We start from the raw sequence: 18,732 nt of genomic DNA on the forward strand, positions 1-18,732 counted from the left end.
TGGCGTTTTGAGAATAAGCCTGGTTGCTTGACCAGGAGGGCCTGCTGGCTCACGAACGGGGAGCAGTCGTAATTTGGAACAACAGTTGGGAGGGCTCGCACCGTTTCTCGACGGGAGCAGCTCACAGCGTCAGACAGGCGAGCTCTACCGGCCGATGAACAGCGTGATTTATGCCGCCTGACCAGGAGGGCCCGTGTTGCCTCTGGCGGGAGCAGCTCACTGCGCTGGGCGGACGGGCCCTACTGGTTGACAAGATTTGGGAATGCCCAACCAGGAGGGCCCATGTAGCTTCCGACGGGAGCAGCTCACAGCGTCGGGCTGATGGGCCCTACCGGCTGACGGTGGAGTGGCGCGTTTTTTGGAAGCCCGGACTGGAGATTTCCTGCTGTCCGCTGGGAAATCGATACCTGTTGGATGGGAAAGAGAAAACATAGATGCATGCAAAGTCCGCTGGGAGACCAATGCTCGCTGGACAGAAAAAGAGAAAACATAGATGCATGCAAAGTCCGCTGGGAGACCAATGCTCGCTGAACAGAAAAAGAGGAAACATAGATGCTTGCAATGTCCGCTGGGAGACCAATGCTCGCTGGACAGAATTATGCAATGTCCGTTGGGAGACCAATGCTCGCTGGACAGAATTATGCAATGTCCGCTGGGAGACCAATGCTCGCTGGACAGAATTATGCAATGTCCGCTGGGAGACCAATGCTCGCTGGACAGAATTATGCAATGTCCGCTGGGAGACCAATGCTCGCTGGACAGAATTATGCAATGTCCGCTGGGAGACCAATGCTCGCTGGACAGAAAAGAGGAAACATAGATGCTTGCAATGTCCGCTGGGAGACCAATGCTCGCTGGACAGAATTATGCAATGTCCGCTGGGAGACCAATGCTCGCTGGACAGAATTATGCAATGTCCGCTGGGAGACCAATGCTCGCTGGACAGAATTATGCAATGTCCGCTGGGAGACCAATGCTCGCTGGACAGAATTATGCAATGTCCGCTGGGAGACCAATGCTCGCTGGACAGAATTATGCAATGTCCGCTGGGAGACCAATGCTCGCTGGACAGAAAAGAGGAAACATAGATGCTTATAAAAAGTCCGCTGGGAGACCAATGCTCGCTGGACAGGAAAAGGAGAAAACATAGATGCTTTGCAATGTCCGCTGGGAGACCAATGCTCGCTGGACAGAATTATGCAATGTCCGCTGGGAGAGTTTTTGCTTTGTCAGTTGGGAATTTAGATCACTGGAAGAAGGAAGAACACCCAGGTGGACGACCCGGAGGGTTTTATTCGATGAGGGTTTGGTGGGCTTTTTTAATGTGGAACCGGTTGGTCCTGATGTAGCTTTGGAAAGCGTCTGAGGACCATCTTCCGAGAGCTTGTATCTGCTGCTGGGAGAGGCCTTTTTGGGCAGCTGAAGTTGCTGCTCCGATGCGGAAAGAGTGACTGGAGAAATGTTTTGCTTGGATGCCTGACTGTTGAAGAACGGATTTGAGATGTTTCTGGAACCAAAAGCGTGTCACAGGTTTGTTGGAGTCATCTATAAATAGGGGATCAAGGTGGGATTTAGCCTGGGAGCTTCTCCAATGAAGATATGCCTGAATGGATTGGTATGGTTGGATTGGCGATGAGAGTTTGAAGATGTAGATGAAATGGCCTTTTTTGGATTGGTCTGTCTTGCTTTGCTTAATCAAGTATGAGATGGTTTCACTATCCAGTACTGATAAGTCTGAGATGGTGGGGTGGACTCTTGGGTCGAATTTGGAAGTGATGGCGAGTTCCGAGCATCTAAGAAAGCCGAAAAATGCTAGAATAAACAAAGCATCGAGTGTACGGGCTGTCTCGAGAGGCTGGTAGACTGTGCGGAGGGCATGAATAAATTTTGTGAGAATATCTAGTGTTATGGGTTGTCTGGTGTCGGGATGGGTGGGATGAGATCGTTGAATTCCTTTGACCAGAAGAGAGGTTTGTGAATTATTTATCTCTGGGGAGGGAGCGCCGTACATCAATTTGTGGAAAAACTGGATGCCGCTCAGGTAACCTTTGATGGTTCCAACTTGGAGGCCCTTAATGCTGTTAAGGTAGGAGATGAATGAGGTGATTGAAAGGAGAGAAAAATCAGGGAATGGCAAGGTGTATGAGAAGTGGAATGCTTTAAAACACCTCCAAGCTGTCACATAAGATTGGAGGGTCCTGGGAGAAACTGCTTGGAGGATGGTGTCCAGTGATGTGTCGAGGAGTTGTTTTAGAGGGTGGGTTACGGGAATATTAGTTCTGAATAGTGAGGTACTGGAGTTGGGAATTGGTCTGCCTCTGGAGCCAGCATCCTGAATTTCTGAAACAGAAAACGAGACAGAGAGTCAGCGATTAGATTTTCAGACCCGGGGATGTGTTTGGCAATTATGATCACACGCTGAGATCCAGATTAGGCGTCTTAAGAGTGGCATCAGGGCGGGTGAATGGGAACGGCCTTTATTAATGCATTCAACGGTTGCTTCATTGTCACAATGCACTAAAACGCTACTGGTGGCCCATCCTTTCCCCCACAGGAAGGCTGCTACCACAAGAGGGTAAAGCTCAAATAGGGCTGAGGACTGAGTCGTGTCTTGGAGTTGGGGGGGCCACGGAGATGCAAACCAGCGTCCTTGGTAGAAACCCCCGAAGCCAATTGAGGGGGCCGCATCTGTAAATAATTGGATATCGACTGGAGAAAAAACGAGATCGTTATAGAAAAAGGATAGGCCATTCCACTGTTTTAGGAAAGTTATCCATAACCTGAGTTCATCACGGCACATCTGAGATATGGAAATTAGGTCTTCTAGTGCGTGAACCGAAGAAGCGAGTGAGAGGAGATGCGAAATGAAAGGGCGGCCTTGTGGAATGATGCGCATTACGAAGTTTAAGTGGCCGAGCAGGGATAAGAGTTCGCGTTTGGAACAATTTGAGCGGTCAATGAGGGTAGATGAGACGAGTATGATCCTGTCAATTTTTTCCTTTGGCAGGGAAGCCTGGAATTGTACTGAATCTAAGTTAATGCCGAGGAATTCGATGGATGTGGTGGGACCCATGGTTTTCTCCTGGGCGATGGGGATCCCAAGCTCTGAAAAAACATTTTGAACGGTGAGGATATGAGCGGCTGGGATGGCGTCGGGAGGCGAAATGATTAGGAAATCATCTAGCAAGTGAATGAGGTGAGGAATCGCATAATTGTTTGACAAAATCCAGCAAACAGCTTCTGATAGCGTGTCGAAAATTTTGGGGCTGCTTTTGCATCCGAAAGTTAAGCGTACGGAAAAATAAAATTTTCCTTGCCAGCGTACACCGAATAAGTGCCATGAATCTGGATGGATGGGCATCACTTTGAAGGCAGAAGTGATGTCGATTTTTGCCAGCCAAGCTCCCCGACCCGCGATTTTTATCATGTCGATCGCCTGATCTACATCATGGTATTTGAGAGAAAATTCGTCAAGGGGGATCAAGCTGTTAATGCTTGGGAACGGGGAATCATGTGGGGCTGATAAATCAATTATAAGGCGTTTTTTACCTGAAAATTTTCTTGTGGCCACTTCAATGGGGCTGATACGAAAAACTTCGAAAGGAGGATTGTCGAAAGGACCAATCATGAAGCCTGACTCGACTTCTTTTTTGATCAGGTTGTCTACTACATCGGGCTCAGCCATAGCAGATTGAAGATTATTACAGACAATATTTTGAGAGAGTGGGCATTCCACGCCAGGTTTGAAACCGTGCTCGAGGCCGGACAGGAGATAGTGTGTGAAGTGGGTGTCCGGGTGATGAGCTAGTTCGATTGCTAAGCGAGAAATATTCACGGGAGTCGACAAGTAATTTTTTGATGTTTTTTTATTGACTGCTTTGAACACTGGGCAAACATGGCGGGCATGGGCACCGCCGCAGAAATTGCAGACATGGAGAAACCGGCAACGCTGTCTGTAGCACCTCCCATGGTTAAAACTACTGCACAGCTGCCTGCTGTTTGAAAAGGAGGCTGTCTGCTGTCTTCCTCCATCGGGATTTTCATTGGTTGTAAGTCTTGGCACATAGCTGGTTGATTTAACTGGGGCTGAGTCTGGGCAGGGGGGGATGGAGGGGTTGATTTGAGGACATGTTGTGGTTGAATGTGCCACTGACCTACATACCGCACATGAAATGTTCCTGCAGCCTAGGAAAACCCTGCTGTGTAGATCTGGATCAAGAGCGCCCCAGTAAGGACATTGGTTCCACTGGGCGACCCGGACAGAGCACTTGGCGGAAAAGAGCTTGTGGTATGTGTAGAAGTGCCCTCCTCCATAGGACAGCGCAAGTTCGGCTATAATTGATAAGTAATCGTTTAATTCGCGCCGCCTATGGGGGAAGGCAGAGCAGATTACTTCAGTGAAACGGCTGAAAGCAATTGTGAACTCGGAAAAAGAAAGTAAACGTGATGAATGTGGATTTGGGTTTTTTAAAGTGACAGAAAAATCCCCACAATCTATTTGGCGGTTTGATTCGGTTACAGGTAACAGAGAGAGAAGAGATGAAAGATCTACGTCTGCACCTGACAGGATCTGTGCTCGGATGTTGTGGGACACTGGGGGCGGCTCCGCGGCAACGGCGTTCGATGGGACAGGCATCTGAGTTGCTGTGAAGAGAGAGTGGAGAGATTTTGCCTGGAGAAGAGAGCTGAAAGGAGCCGAGGCCGGGGCTGCAATTGTCGGCGGAGGCAGCCTCACGCTTGAATTGGCCTCTGGGGCTTGGGGAAGAGGATTAAAAGTATGAGAAGGAAAGGAAGGTTGAAACTGAGAAAAGTGGGCTTGTGCTGCAAGCGGAGGCAGCCTCACGCTAGCTTGAGCTACTGGAGCTGCTGGCCACTGAAAAGAAGAGGGATTAGTAGCTGTTGTAAAGGTAGGTTGAAATGATTGGGCCTCCAATGCTAGCGGAGGCAGCCTCGCGCTAGCATCTGGGACAGGTGCTGGAGGCCACTGAAAAGAAAAAGGATTATTAGAAACAGCAGGAGCCATGTTCTGATATGCTGAGGGAAGGTCGGCGGGCCTGGTTTCAACCAAAGCTGCAGCCTGCTGGCGAGGTCTGACAGCAGAAGGAACTGGGGCGCGGCCCAAGCTTGCTGAAGGCCTTCTGCTGCGGTTTGATGCTGAAAGAGAACTGGATTTGGTACGCTGCGATGGTGGTGTTGTCGAGCGAGGTGAATCCTGAGCTTTGCTTTGCCTGCTGGTCCTTTTCGGGGCCGGCATGGACTTCGGAGAGAGGTTAGTTGATTGCAAGGATACATACAAGGCGTATAGTTCCGCTTTGTTCATCCTTCGCGAGAACTGAACATCTGAATTGATCAGCGCTTGCCTCAATCCTAAAACTGTCCACTTTCCAATTGGTGGAATTGTTGGGACGGCCGAGCGATAGGAAGAAGCAGGGGAGGGATTGTGATGTCTCGCTGGTGGAGGCGAGGGCTGGCCTCTGCGTCTAGGCGAGCGTGTAGCTGTTCGGGCAGGCAGGCGGCCGCGTGGAGAAGCCTGAGGATCAGTTGAAATGTTGGGTAGAGAAGGAGTTGTCCTTGGGTCAGCTGATTGTGGCTGAGGATCCGGTGAGAAGTTAGATTCCTCATCGGATGGGAAGAGCTGGAGTTGAGACATGGTAGCAAGAAGGTCGAACCAATATGCTGTTAGACTGTCAAAGAACTGAGTTAAGTTTGCTGAATATATACCTCTTACCTCATTGATTGGGAGTGTGCTCCACTCGTGTCTAATTAGGCTTGATTACCTGAATGTGCTCCACATGTGTTTAATTATCTGAACATGCTCCTCCCGAACTTTGTTAGGAAACATCATTTTGTGTACTGTATGTACAGTACAGAAAAGTACACTAAAGCAGTAAGTGAATACGCAGCAAACATCAAACCTAAAACTAACTAACTTTACCCCGCTTGGCAACTTAACTTTTTAGGAAAACTTGACTTTGTTCGTGGCGCTGTCCACAGCAGGCTATGTGGGACTGAAGGTCCTACATGACCCTTCCTGCAACTTGGTATAAAGTTGGTTTTATATTCGCACATTTGCGGACTTCCGCGTTCAACATCTCATGAGCTGAATATTGTTACTACACAAATAACATTGTTTTAATCAGTGCTCGAATTGAGGGGGGGCTGGGGGGATCAGGGACCCCACCATAAGAAGTAAAAAATAGAATTAGGGGGGGTCCCTCAGATATTTTTATTTTAGTAAAAAATAATAATAACAAATCTGATTAAATGCATGCAATGGATACGGTAAATTTCGTGAATTGATTATTTACAATAATTTTTTTAAAGTTGGCTAGTTGCCATGTCTCTTTAAAATGTAAACGCCCCGCCCCACATCTAAAGAGTGCTGTGCGCATGACATCGTTGACTGACATGACTGTTTGATTGGCGCCGCTCCGTTGAAGCTAATTTTAACTTTTAAAAAATGGAGAAAAATAAACCTCCACTCGAGATCGGGAAGAGAAAGCTTCTTACAGACTTTTTTGAGTGGTAATTGTCTCTCTCTATATATCTTTCTACTTTATATCTACCAACACCATATCGGGGCTTTTGTATTCCTTGCGTAAATTGGAAACATTTAGGCTTAAGTTACAATTTTTTCATTGTTCTACGGGAGTGCTAGAGATCTTTTAGTAAAGGGAGCGATCGTTGTGTGCTTTCTAATTTCCATTTAGAATTTGTATAAAACTTGTTTTTCATGCTGCCAGCCAGGACCAATGGCCACGTAAACACAAAGTTTCGGGAATTACATAACCTACGCATTTATGCGGGATTCACTCTTGAAATAGCAATAATTGACATTGATTGCCATGGCCGTTGGTCGTTGAATAGTTGCTGACTTACTCACTCATAACAGTGCTTTTCCGCCACCTACTATGTAAAAATCGCATGTGCTGAAATAGTTGAAAAATCCCCACCAACACACAGACCGACAGCCTGTTTTGCCACAATCTATATGTTTAATATCTAATAAACAAGTTTCATCCATTTAATCAAGTCTTTTCTCCCCGATATGGTGTATGAATGGGTGAATGTGAGGCAATATGTAAAGCGCTTTGGTGGCCATTGGGTCTGTGAAAGCGCTATATAAATGCAGTCCATTTACCATTTACCATTTTGGAACAAACATTATTATCACGGTGTCACATATTCCACATTAATCATCCAGTTGTTTTTAGGGTAAAAACTACATTGGTAAAAAAAGCTAGAATCATTCTGTTGGATGTACACTACTGTTCAAAAGTTCAAGAGTCTCTTCTGCTCACCAAGCCTGCATTGATTTGATGCAAAATACAGTAAAAATAGTAATTTTATGAAATATTATTACAATTTAAAATAATAATACAATAAAATATCATTTATTTCTGTGATCAAAGCTGAATTTTCACCATCGTTTCTCCAGTCTTCATCACATGATCCTTCAGATCTGAAATATAAACTTTTGTAGCATTATACCATTTAAAAGCTTGTGGAAGTCTGGAAGCCACCTGATTATTTTCTACTGTTTTTGAGACATTTCAATGTATTTTGAAGTTACTTGCTTTTACGGGTCTTCAAGAGCCTTATATGTAGTGCCCTGGTATATTCGCCATTGTTGCTGTTTTGGGTCTGCTGCCCTCTAAATCCAGTATTACTTTAGTAAGTAATTTAAAAGAATAATTATATATATATATATATATATATAGCCTATATAATTCTTTATCAAGCGTTTTTAATAAATAAGATATATTTATGCATATTATGATCAAATATATTGTATATTTTGTATAAAGTGTATATTGCAAGACTAAACCTACATAACCCTGTAAAAAAAAACTTGGGGACCCCCCATAAGACTTGACTCAATTCGAGCACTGGTTTTAATATTTAAATGTTCCTCAAAAAAGACATTTGCTTCGGTTTTGCACTTTGCAGACGGTCCCTCAGTGTTTCATGTTTATAAAGGAGACTCGTGATGGGTCAAACACTAGCTTTTATTCAGCTCACTTCACAGCTATCCTCCTGCATCTCAATAGCCCCTTTCACACAGAGATTCCGGAAAATACACGGATAAAGCGACCCGGGTTCGTTTGATTTTGGTTCATTCACACTGCCAGTGATTTTCCGGAATCAGAGAGTGCGTTCACACACAACCCGTAAAAATCCCGTAAAGACATGTGACATCGATGTGACATGTAATGTCTCAGCAGCGTGTATAGTTTGCTTAGTTATGAGCTGCGATTTCTCTTTGGAGAAATTACGCTAGTGCATTTTTTTCTCTGATTCGATCATAAACTAGCGCATTACGTACCGCGTAACGCATTCACTAGCCTGCTTTCACTTCACTTCAGCGTCATCATACGACACGACATTGGTTATGGCTTTTGTTCACACAGCGCGCGTTCCGGGACTGATCCCGGCAATGTTACTAGGTCCCCAACCCGGCATCGATCCCGGCATCGATCCCGGCATCAATCCCGGGTCGTGTTTGCGTTCACACAGAAGGCGTTCTGTCAATTTCCCGGCAATTTCCCGGGATCAACCATAGACAGTATAAGAAATGGACAGAGCCATCTCATTGGAACTCAGTTGAGACAGTTGAAGCCCACTTTTAGCGATTTTTGAGCACTTCCGTTCCTGACGCGCAGACTCAAACCGACTCAAACTAAGCTTGATGACGTGAGCAACCTGTCTGACAGACGTTACTCTTCTAGTAGCTGTGCGTGAAAATTGCCAACGTTAATCTTGCAGAGACGGGGAACTTGAGCAAAGAGTCCTTTATCGTGAGTGAGCAGGAGTAAGTATTCCGTTGCTTTTATGGACTCATTATCTATGGGCTTCTCTCTTGACGGGACGTCCCCCCGATTGCCTGCGAGCTTCTCCTCCTGTCTGTACGGTAATTTCTGTACAGCGCGACAGAGAGTCGAGTGGTTATGACGCAATCGTTAGCCTATTTTTACTAAAACTGTTTCTACGGGGCCATAATGTAACATAGAAGGTAATGGAGCCCTTTATACATTGTCGTGTTTCTTTAGAAATAAATAATGGACAAATGGAGTCTTTAAACGCCTCAGATGTAAAGTTATTCGCTGTCAAAGTGACGCCAAAATGAATGGTAGTCAATGGAAATGCTAACGCAAGTGAAGTTCTGCTACAAGATGGCGGTACCCGGCCGGCTTCAACTTCCGTTCGATGGATTACCCCCTTGGGATCAACGCGCTGTGTGGAAGGGGCTAATGTTTTTATCTCTCACTCTTTGTCTCACCCCCATCCTAAGATAGCTCACTGGTGCCCTCTATTGGCTGACCTATATCACAACATCTCCCTTCACATAACAAAGGAAAGTTCTTGAAATTGAACAATACAACATAACTCAACTTAATCAGAAAACACATTATACAGATTAACATGTTGAACTATCTGTTATTCTGTGAGTAGCTTAATGTATAGTTCAGTAAGCATGACTTTTTTTTTTTTTTACATAACATAGTCCGTTGAGTATCTAACAGGCATTTTTATATCGGACCTGGTTCTTGTGTGTCTTAGAACTGGGACTGTGGGTGTTACGGTAGCTTCTTTGTTTGTTATTTGCTGTGTGGTGCTCTCTGAAAACTCTCCTGTCCCCCAGTAGTCATCATTTACAGTGGGTTGGTCTGCTGGCAAGGTGACTTTGAGCTGTTCAGGCACGGGACGAATGTCTTTTCTGTTGCGACGGTATTTCTTGTCTTTTACTAGCAGTATGTAGGAACGGTCACTGAGCTGATCAATGCAGATGCCAAGCGCCCATGTACTGGTTGGGTTATTGGTGTGAAAGAAGGACTCGCACTGTCTGCCCTTGAATTATGCTTGGCATGTCGTGTGCTGTAGTGTCATAGCGTTGCTTCACTGCTGCTCGTTTGGCTATTTTTGTTGCAGGATGCAGAAGGGCCTCTCCAGTAGGCAGTGCTGTGCGTGGAATTTTGTGTGGAATCAATGTTTCTTTTTTCTGTTTCACATGGATAGTGTTGCATGTGGCACAACTGCTGACAAAGTTTTTGACTTCATCTGTGATGCCAGGCCAGAAAACTGCCTTTACCAGCCTTTCTCAGGCTATAGCCTCATTTCCAGAGTGTCCAGTGTGGACTTTTTTCTAACAAAGCAGGCCGCAGAGCTTAATAATGAGAATCCTCTGTCCTTTGAATATTAGGCCACTGTCACTGGCTAGATCCTCCATGAAAGTCCAGAATGGTCGTAATAAGCCATTGACAGCACATTTGAGGTTGGGCCAACCGGTTTTAATGCAGGCATGTAGTTTTTGGAATAGCGTGTCTTTGGCAGAGTGTGTTCTGATGGTTTCCAGTGTCTTTGTGGAGACACTGATAATGCTGGAATGGCTAACTTGTTCAAAGTCATGTGAGGTAAGACCCATTGCGTATACTGAGGCTGGTGTCTGCATTTGTGAGTGTGTCATGCTCGTCTGAGGCACTCTAGAGAGGAAGTCGGCAACGTGCAAATTCTTGCCTGGTTTGTACTGCAGGTGTATCTGATATCTCTGTAGCCTCAATAGCATCAGCTGTAACCGCTTGGGTGCTGTCAGCAAGGGTTTTATTGAAGATTGCTTCAAGTGGTCTGTGATCACTATGTACAGTGATGTGCTCTCTTCCATGTAGATACTGGTCAAATTTATCACACGCAAAGACAATGGCAAGGCATTCTTTCTCAATCTGAGCATATTGTTGTTCTGTTGGGGTCAGTGTCCTGGACACAAATGCTACAGGATGTCCATTCTGTAGGAGGGCTGCCCCTAAGCCTTTCTCGCTGGCATCACATTATGACCTCCTCTTGGATCTCATAGTATTTCAGTACAGGGTGTTCTTGTCATGATCTGCCATTGCATCTTTTGTAGTGTTGCCACACCCATAGACAAGAATGTCATCTGCAATCACACTGACTCCTCTAAGACCCTGCAATGACATGTTAATGCTGTCTCCTTTGGTACTCTTAAGCTGCCGGTTTTATTCCGAACGGCATCCGAAGCCACCTGTATCTTCCTTCAGACGTCCAAAATGTGGTGAGGTAGCTACTGGCCTCATCCAGCTTAATTTGCCAATAGCCATCTTTAGCATCAAGAACTGTGAATATTTTTGCATTGGTTATTTCTGGAAGGATTTCTTCAATTGTGGGAATCTGGAAGTGTGATCTGAGCAAAGCTTTGTTCAATGGGGTAGGATTGATGCATATGCGCAGCTTGTCATTCTTTTCTATAAACATGTTGCTTATCCACGGAGTCATATAACGACACACAGAGGAACAATTTCGTTGGAATCACTTTCAGAAATGTTTTTTTTTTTTTTCATCTGATGAACTATAAAATCTTTGACAGCCAATCAGAATCTACTCGACTTTAAAAAGCTTAAGCACTTCAAATGGCAGACAACATTACCACAGCACACACTTTTGATAATAAACAGACCTTTACCGTCCATTTGTTGTGGACGTTAAAATAGTTATCATTATAGTTATTGTTCTTGCTGTTATGAACAAACTTAAAGGGTTAGTTCACCCAAAAATTACAATTCTGTCAGTAAATTACTCACTCTCATGTTGTTCCAAATTCCAACCCCGGAAGACTTTCGTCAATCAACCATAAGTTTATTAAGTCACGATAATACTTTTTGTGCGCAAAAATAACGACTTTATTCAACTCTTCATTTTCTTCTGTGTGGGCCTCTGAGTGAGCCACGTAGTGTAACAGCGCAGCGCTTCTGTGTTGTACGTCACACGCATCACACAGAAGAAAATTAATAGTTGAATAAGTCGTTATTTTTGCGCACAAAAAGTATTCTCGTCGCTGGATAAACTCAAGGTTGAGCCACTGTAGTCACTTGGACTATTTTAAACATTGTCTTTTCTCACTTTCCAGGCCGGCAAGTTTCATTGAACAGTAATGTTCAATCAAGGGTTAAGAGTCAAGACCAACACAGACATACCATTGGAAACATTTGCATTTGCAGCTTTTTTCCTTCTCCATTAACGCACAAGATGGCCGAATCCATCCCTCTCCACGAAGACAGGTTTAACAAGCCCTTGACAGCACTTCCTTTTCAGCTGAAACAAAGAGAAATATATACATGTTGAGACAGTGTGTTAAAAATTATCCGTGACCAAATTATTTGAGAGGAAGGACTTTAAGGAAAGTTAATAAAACATAAAATAAGGATACATTCATTAAAGCAAATCAGCTATAACTAAATGTGTTCAACATTACCTAATTTGAAGGACTTGTTCAGCTTCCCTGGCAGCTTCTTCAAGATCAGCACTGGGAGCTTTGAGTTCAAGTTCCCTGTTATTAGCAGCTTTCTGATTTGACAGAATTGATCAAATTTTGATTTTTAAAAATATTCCATGATGAAGAAGAGAAAGAAAGAGAGCAAAAATATGTATAAATTAATTACAGTAAAAAAAAAAAAAAAACCCAGAGAGAGACAGATACAGACAGAAAGTGAGTTTTGGCGAGAGATGGCCTCTTAAAAGAGCTGTTGGATTAAAGGTTGTTGCGGGAGATGGAGATAAAGGAGTATGTGATCTGAAGTAACTGCAAGACAGAAAAAGAATATTGAATTACAATTACATTACAAAAAGGTATTAAAGGCATGGCCAGTGCTGTGATTATTGTGCTAAAACCATGGCAAGTGTTGTGTTACTGTTTCAACTACAAACACCACAGTGAAACTATGGTTACCGTGGTAAAACCATGGTAAGTGTTGTGTTATTGTTTCAACTACAAACACCACAGTAAAACTATGGTTACTGTGGTAAAACCATGGCAAGTGCTGTGGTTACTGTGCTTTACCTACAAATAGTAGCAGTAAAAACACAGACTGTGTTAAATTCATGGTAAATTACTGTGTTTTAATTACAAATACCACATTACAACTACAGTAACTGTGGTAAAAAAAAAAAAAACATGGTAAGTGTTGTGTTACTGTGCTTTAACTACAATAGTACACAATAAAAACACAGTTACTTTGGTAAAAGCATTGTAAGTGTTGTGGTTACAGTTACGGTGGAAGAAGCATGGTATAACGTTACTGTGCTTTTACTACACATGACATAGCGGATCGACAGTTACTGGTAAAACATAGTAAATGTATGGACTTTTTGCATGATACCTTTCCCAACACAGGCAAATTTAAATTTTTGAATGTCACAATGAAAACTAACTTTATAATACTGGCGTCCGTTTGAATGAACGTCACACTTGCAATACAAATACCGATTTGAAACACGACATAATTTCATTCATAAACACGGGACTATAGATGGATGGAAACCCTACCTGCACGTGTGATGAAGTCATCAAAAAGATATATTTTTATAGCAATATACTACTTTGAATAGCTGGGAGAGTTTGACGTAAACTGGTAACGTTAACTGGTAGATAGAAAAAAACCCGTAATGCATTGAGGCGAAAGTCAAAGTTTATAATGCATTTCTCCATATCTCCAGTAGGGAACACTTTTATGTGTCAAATTTAGGGAACACTCTTATGTGTCGTATTTGAAGGTAGTAACAAACGACCTAAATGGTCGTATGGATTGGAGGACTTGTGTGAATAAATTATTTTGTGTGCTTGAATGTACCCTGTACTTGGCCCTTGAATGGCCCTTAATGGCCCCTGTTACAGAAAAATCCTAGAACCGCCACTGGTGTTGACATGGCAAATAGACTCCTCTTGAAAGATTAATAATTGAAAACAGTGACCTCCTATGTTACACTAGGTGTAGGCACTCCTAATCATAGAGCAAACATAAGTTGTTGTTGTTACTGAAAACGTCTTTAGTCTGTGCAGTCGGTCAATGTTGAGGTGAATTGATGACTGGCGAAGCCCTGAGCGTATAATTACATTGCAGATGGTTTTACATTGAAGTTGGTTGAAAGCCATGTGCAAGTCATCTGTAAAAGGGTGCTATATGCGTGGGCAGAAAACGCCGAAGGACGACGTGACAAAGCGGCCTTATATGACACTCTGAGATGAGAACGGGTTGGTAGTTTATGTGCCAAAAACAATTGTTTAATCATTTCTCCCTCACACTCTCCCCTTACAAAAAATATTCACTTTATTAAGGATCCTTAAGTAAAGTTCAAGTGTATTTTTAAGTATACTTTTGTAGTAAGTATTGTAAAACCTAACAGTTACTTTAAAGGTATAGCGGAGGATCTTTCCGAATTTTAGAGAAGACCCGCCCTCTCCAATATTTAAAAAAATGCACATGCGCAACACTCTATTTGCTCCCGAGAGGGAACGCCTATTAAACGTGTGCACAAGAGGCTAGCATTGCTAATCATAGCTTACATTAAAGGCATACTATGCAGAAATTGTGTTTTTAGTCCCTATAGTCGCTGTGGAATATTGCACTGTCGTAAATAGCTAGCTAGACATATGTGGAAATTATTAGACTGGTCTAATTATCAACAATGGATGAATGAACAGCATCGTAAAAAAATTACATACAAGCAAGCGCAACAACATAGAACATAAACAAGTTTAGAAATAAGAGATTTATTTACTAGTCCATCAACAAGATCGCCAGATCAGCATTGCGGTTGCATCCAGCTGCTTTTTAGCTCGCGCCGTCTAGTGAAAGGCGAAAGCCCGACCGAGTGCGACTGTCACAACTCTGAAGGAAATAGTCAAAGGATTCAGTTGCGAGTAAACAGTAATTTATGGAGCACAATAGTAGATTTTTGTGTGGGTCAAAATGGAAGCAGGCAGAAGAAGACTCAGGCTCGGCAACGCAGGGACGCAGTGGGCAGACACAGATGCAGGAACAGGTAGAAATTCCTACGGGAAAATCTCAGGAAACCACTGCATGGGTACAGGACTGGAATGCAGGAGAACACGGCGAGTAGAACCCTGGTAGCCTCAAAAACTATCTGACAAAGACAGGACGAGGTAACAAACAATATCTAGGACATCCTCATTCAAAACAGCTGGCGCTGATCAGCTCATCAGCCGCGCTGATCAGCCACGCCCACTCACACAACACGCACACACATAGCGAGGGCGAATCAGGGACTTTTTTCCGGTTCCTCACGCGGTCAGATTCGCTTTTCCTTTTCCTAATCTCTTCCGACCGCGTTTTCTTTCCTTTTTTCATCGTCGAGTATCACGTCTGAAATGCGCGCAAGTGTCTTCGTGCTTCATATGTTGTTGTTGATGTGTGTGACGTCGTTGCCGTAAAGCATGTCGTGATTCTCGCGAGATTTGTCGGGGGCGCTCCTCTCAAACTTGCATTGCTGGTTTTTCCAGCGGCGTCCCCCCCAAGCTTTACCACCAGGATGATTCGCCCTACTATGAGTTTGTTTACCACCGAAACGACTTTGAAGCTGTTATATTAAGGTACAATTCTTGCATAGTGTGCCTTTAACTTTTACTAGCAGTGATTTTAAACGGATTTCTCCAAATAGCATGACAAACTTTACCTGTCTAGTAGAATCATCGCGACTGCGGCATCAGTGGGAAGCCCAACCTGTGCTTTTAGCGCACGCCAGCGTGTGAAATAGTCACCCAAAATCACTCTGGTCTTGTTTCAATATTCTGCGGCCTTTCTCTTCTTATCATACTGTCAGAAAGTCTTTTATTTCCTGTCGTTTTATTTTGAAACTGTAGTGATGTCATTTCCTTTCTGAGTGCATCATTTTCTTATTACCGACTCCGCATTCTGTGGGATGGTAGCTCTCGTGTGCGTAACCTAAGCGAAAGTAAGTTTCATTCTGTACTAAGATGCAAATATTGCCATCGGACTTGTTTAGATATTGTCTACTTTCATCTGTTTTCCTGTTAAGTCTCTTATATGCATGGGTTTGATACTTTCGTGTGTATTTCTTTAGTTAATAGGCATTTTGTGATTATGTCATAAGATGTATTAGACTGGAGATTGTTTCCTTTACATTATTTCAGCTTCAAGCTGTGTTCTCGAGTGCTATATTTCGGTTATTATGTCCTTTAGTCCTACAGTTAAATCGTGTTTAGCCGCTGTGTCGTCTTCAGACGCGCTTAGTGTGGTGCGGCACTCCCTGGCTACGAGCCCCTCACGTGTTGAGCGCATGGGGTGCAGTTGCGTTCGCTTCCACTAGAGGGAAGCAAAGACCACCGAATCCATTTAGTATTCATACTTTGCCCCATCAACCTCTTTGTATGCCTGTATATTAGTTGTTTATGGCTCTTTTGACTTATTTGACCAAATTAATATCTTTTAGTACTCTGATTCAATGTTTATTATTATATTGGATATTACTGTATACATTTTGTACATATTTTATACTTTGTACATCGTGATTAATATTATTTTATTCTTTGTTTCTTTATAGACCACACACACATACATAACTATTTGTACACCGATGCCTGTACTCAAACTTCAATAATTAAAGTTTGCTGGAATAAGTTCTCCGTGCCCTTCTCTTTGACCGGAGCCCTGTCAAAGGAAACAGTCAGACCAGTATTATCCCTTCAGAGCATTGCACTCTATCACACATACACTTCGTATAAATTTTTTCTCTTTCGACCCTCAGCCATTTTCAAAGGAATGGCTGAAACCGTAACTCATCACATAATACACCTGAAAGTGCGCATGCGCACAAAGCGAACACTACATAGGGACGAGCACGTACGACGGCCTTACGTAAACATATCACCAGAATGATTGACACTTAGGTGGACCAATAGTATAAAAAGAAATTCCTCCGCTATACCTTTAAGGGTAGGCATTTTTGATTACACAACTAGTTTACAACTACGTTTTTCGATTGTACTGCAACTATACTACAAGCGAACTGATAGGTATTCTGATAGTTTACAAGTCAAATACTTGTAGCACATGTTTCATAAATTGCAGTGAGCACACTAACAGAGACTTGCACGAAGAAGAGCACACCACTGAAAGATATCATTATACATTGTTCTATCATTAACATTACATTGTTAAACTTAAAGAAATTATTTTTTATTATTTTTTAATAAATAATGTTTTGCACTTGAAAGAACGTTAGAGTTTAAACAACTGCATAAGATAAGAAAGACACGCAATCGAATCGAAACAATAGCAAAGTATGAAGCTATATGAGACACAATATTTAATGTCCCTGATTCCTCTGTATTCATATCTTGGGTGTCTCTCCCCACATTTAATTTACAAATGACCATAGGAAAAGGCTTGTTACTTATAAACAGGTTTCTGTATAAGGAAAAATATTTTAAACGCTTACAATTTAAAAGCATGTGGATCTATTGTAAGAACTATATGTTCCTGACGCCTGTTCCTTCACTAAAACAACCCACAAGGAATTTACATATCACATGACATGAACACCCCAGTGCACAGCGCCATCCAGTGGTCATCAAGTAATCATTACATTTGGTTCCTTCATTCACTGTTGTCCATCAGTATCACTGAAGTTTTAATTCCAAACCTCACGTGACCTTTAAACACTGGACAGTTACAAACATGACCTTGGCCAATTTAACTGGTTGACGGGAATTTCATCGCCCTTATTTGTAAGTTATTTTGGTAAATGTTTCATCATGATGTATTGGTATATTGATCTTAATCTTCTGAACCTTATGGAAGTCAGTTAAGATATCGTTGGACCCAAAAGTGTTGCAGTGACGACTACGAAAATCAATGCTGCACAATATTGTGGTGTCAGGAAAGAAGGAGGTTGTGGAAGAGGAAGTTTTAAAGGAACAGACTTGTGCAAATAGCAACATCTGTGAACCAATGTTATGAAGTATACAGAGAAAAAAAGTTAATTGATATTTATCTTTAAAACGGTGCTGTTGAGATGCACGTCAATCAAGCAGACGAGTTTAAGGGTATAGATACGTTTTATTGAGGATTACAGACAGGTGGAAAAACACAAAACTGCGTCTTTCTTCCCTCATTTTGCTCATTCGGTAATTCTTTCCAACCCGATCTCACGATTTTTTGCAAAATCGTACATATTTTACTAGTTGCCCAATTCATATGAATTCGTACGAATGACCTACCCCTGACCCCGCCCCTAAATCTACCCATCACGTGGGTTTAGACAAATCGTACAAATTCGTACGAGTGAGGTCGTATGAATTCTTACGAATTAGCCACCTTTTAATCACTCGTACAAATTCGTACGAATTGTTCTTTCAATGCTCAAAAGTGTTAACAAAGTGCTTAAAGACCATCAATTACTCGCCCTCAAGTTGTTGCAAACCTGTATGAGTTTCTTTCTTCTGCTGAACACAAAGGAAGATATTTTAAAGAACGATTGGAACCAAACAGTTGTTTGGCACCATTGACTTCCATAGTATAAAAAATAAATACAAGTCAATGGTGCCAAAGTTCCAATCGTTCTTCAAAATATCTTCCTTTGTGTTCAGCAGAAGAAAGAAAGTCATACAGGTTTGCAACAACTTGAGGGTGAGTAAATGATGACAGAATTTTCATTTTTGGGTGGAGTCTCCCTTTAACATTTCATTAGACTAGCTGAATCTTGCACATGATCTTACACACAGAAACATGCTCGAAGAAGTGCAGGATACTGTATAACACCAATGTAAAGAAATAACAAATTTATTTTTAGCATTATGCTTATTTAAGGTAAAAACAGACTTGTGAAATGAGAGACAGTGAAGTTCTAACAAAAAGGATGGAAAAGGAGAGTCAACAAATGTTTGGCAAATAAAGCTCTGTAAGG

General features: G+C 42.6%; 1 protein-coding gene across 1 annotated transcript; it reads right to left on the reverse strand.

The window, feature by feature from the left end:
- Positions 1-1,217: 1,217 nt before the first annotated feature.
- Positions 1,218-5,650, reverse strand: LOC130087021 (uncharacterized). Its single transcript, XM_056253223.1, has 4 exons — positions 5,473-5,650; positions 5,096-5,257; positions 4,561-4,644; positions 1,218-2,364 (listed from the first exon to the last, which is right to left on the reverse strand). The coding sequence occupies exons 1-4, from the start codon at positions 5,648-5,650 to the stop codon at positions 1,292-1,294; spliced, it is 1,497 nt and encodes a 498-aa protein (XP_056109198.1). The 3' UTR covers positions 1,218-1,291.
- Positions 5,651-18,732: the final 13,082 nt, after the last annotated feature.

Source organism: Rhinichthys klamathensis, unplaced genomic scaffold, assembly GCF_029890125.1.
Source record: "Rhinichthys klamathensis goyatoka isolate OS25496 unplaced genomic scaffold, OSU_Roscu_1.1 h1tg000103l_1, whole genome shotgun sequence".
NCBI classification, from domain to species: domain Eukaryota; kingdom Metazoa; phylum Chordata; class Actinopteri; order Cypriniformes; family Leuciscidae; genus Rhinichthys; species Rhinichthys klamathensis.

Coding starts and splice junctions, on each gene's coding strand:
- LOC130087021 (XM_056253223.1), bottom strand. CDS start 5,650: ATGTCTCAACTCCAGCTCTTCCCATCCGATGAGGAATCTAACTTCTCA. Junction 4,645..5,095: donor GCGCCCCAGTTCCTTCTGCT/GTCAGACCTCGC, acceptor CTCTCTTCACAG/CAACTCAGATGCCTGTCCCA. Junction 2,365..4,560: donor CCGAGCACAGATCCTGTCAG/GTGCAGACGTAG, acceptor CTAATCGCTGAC/TCTCTGTCTCGTTTTCTGTT.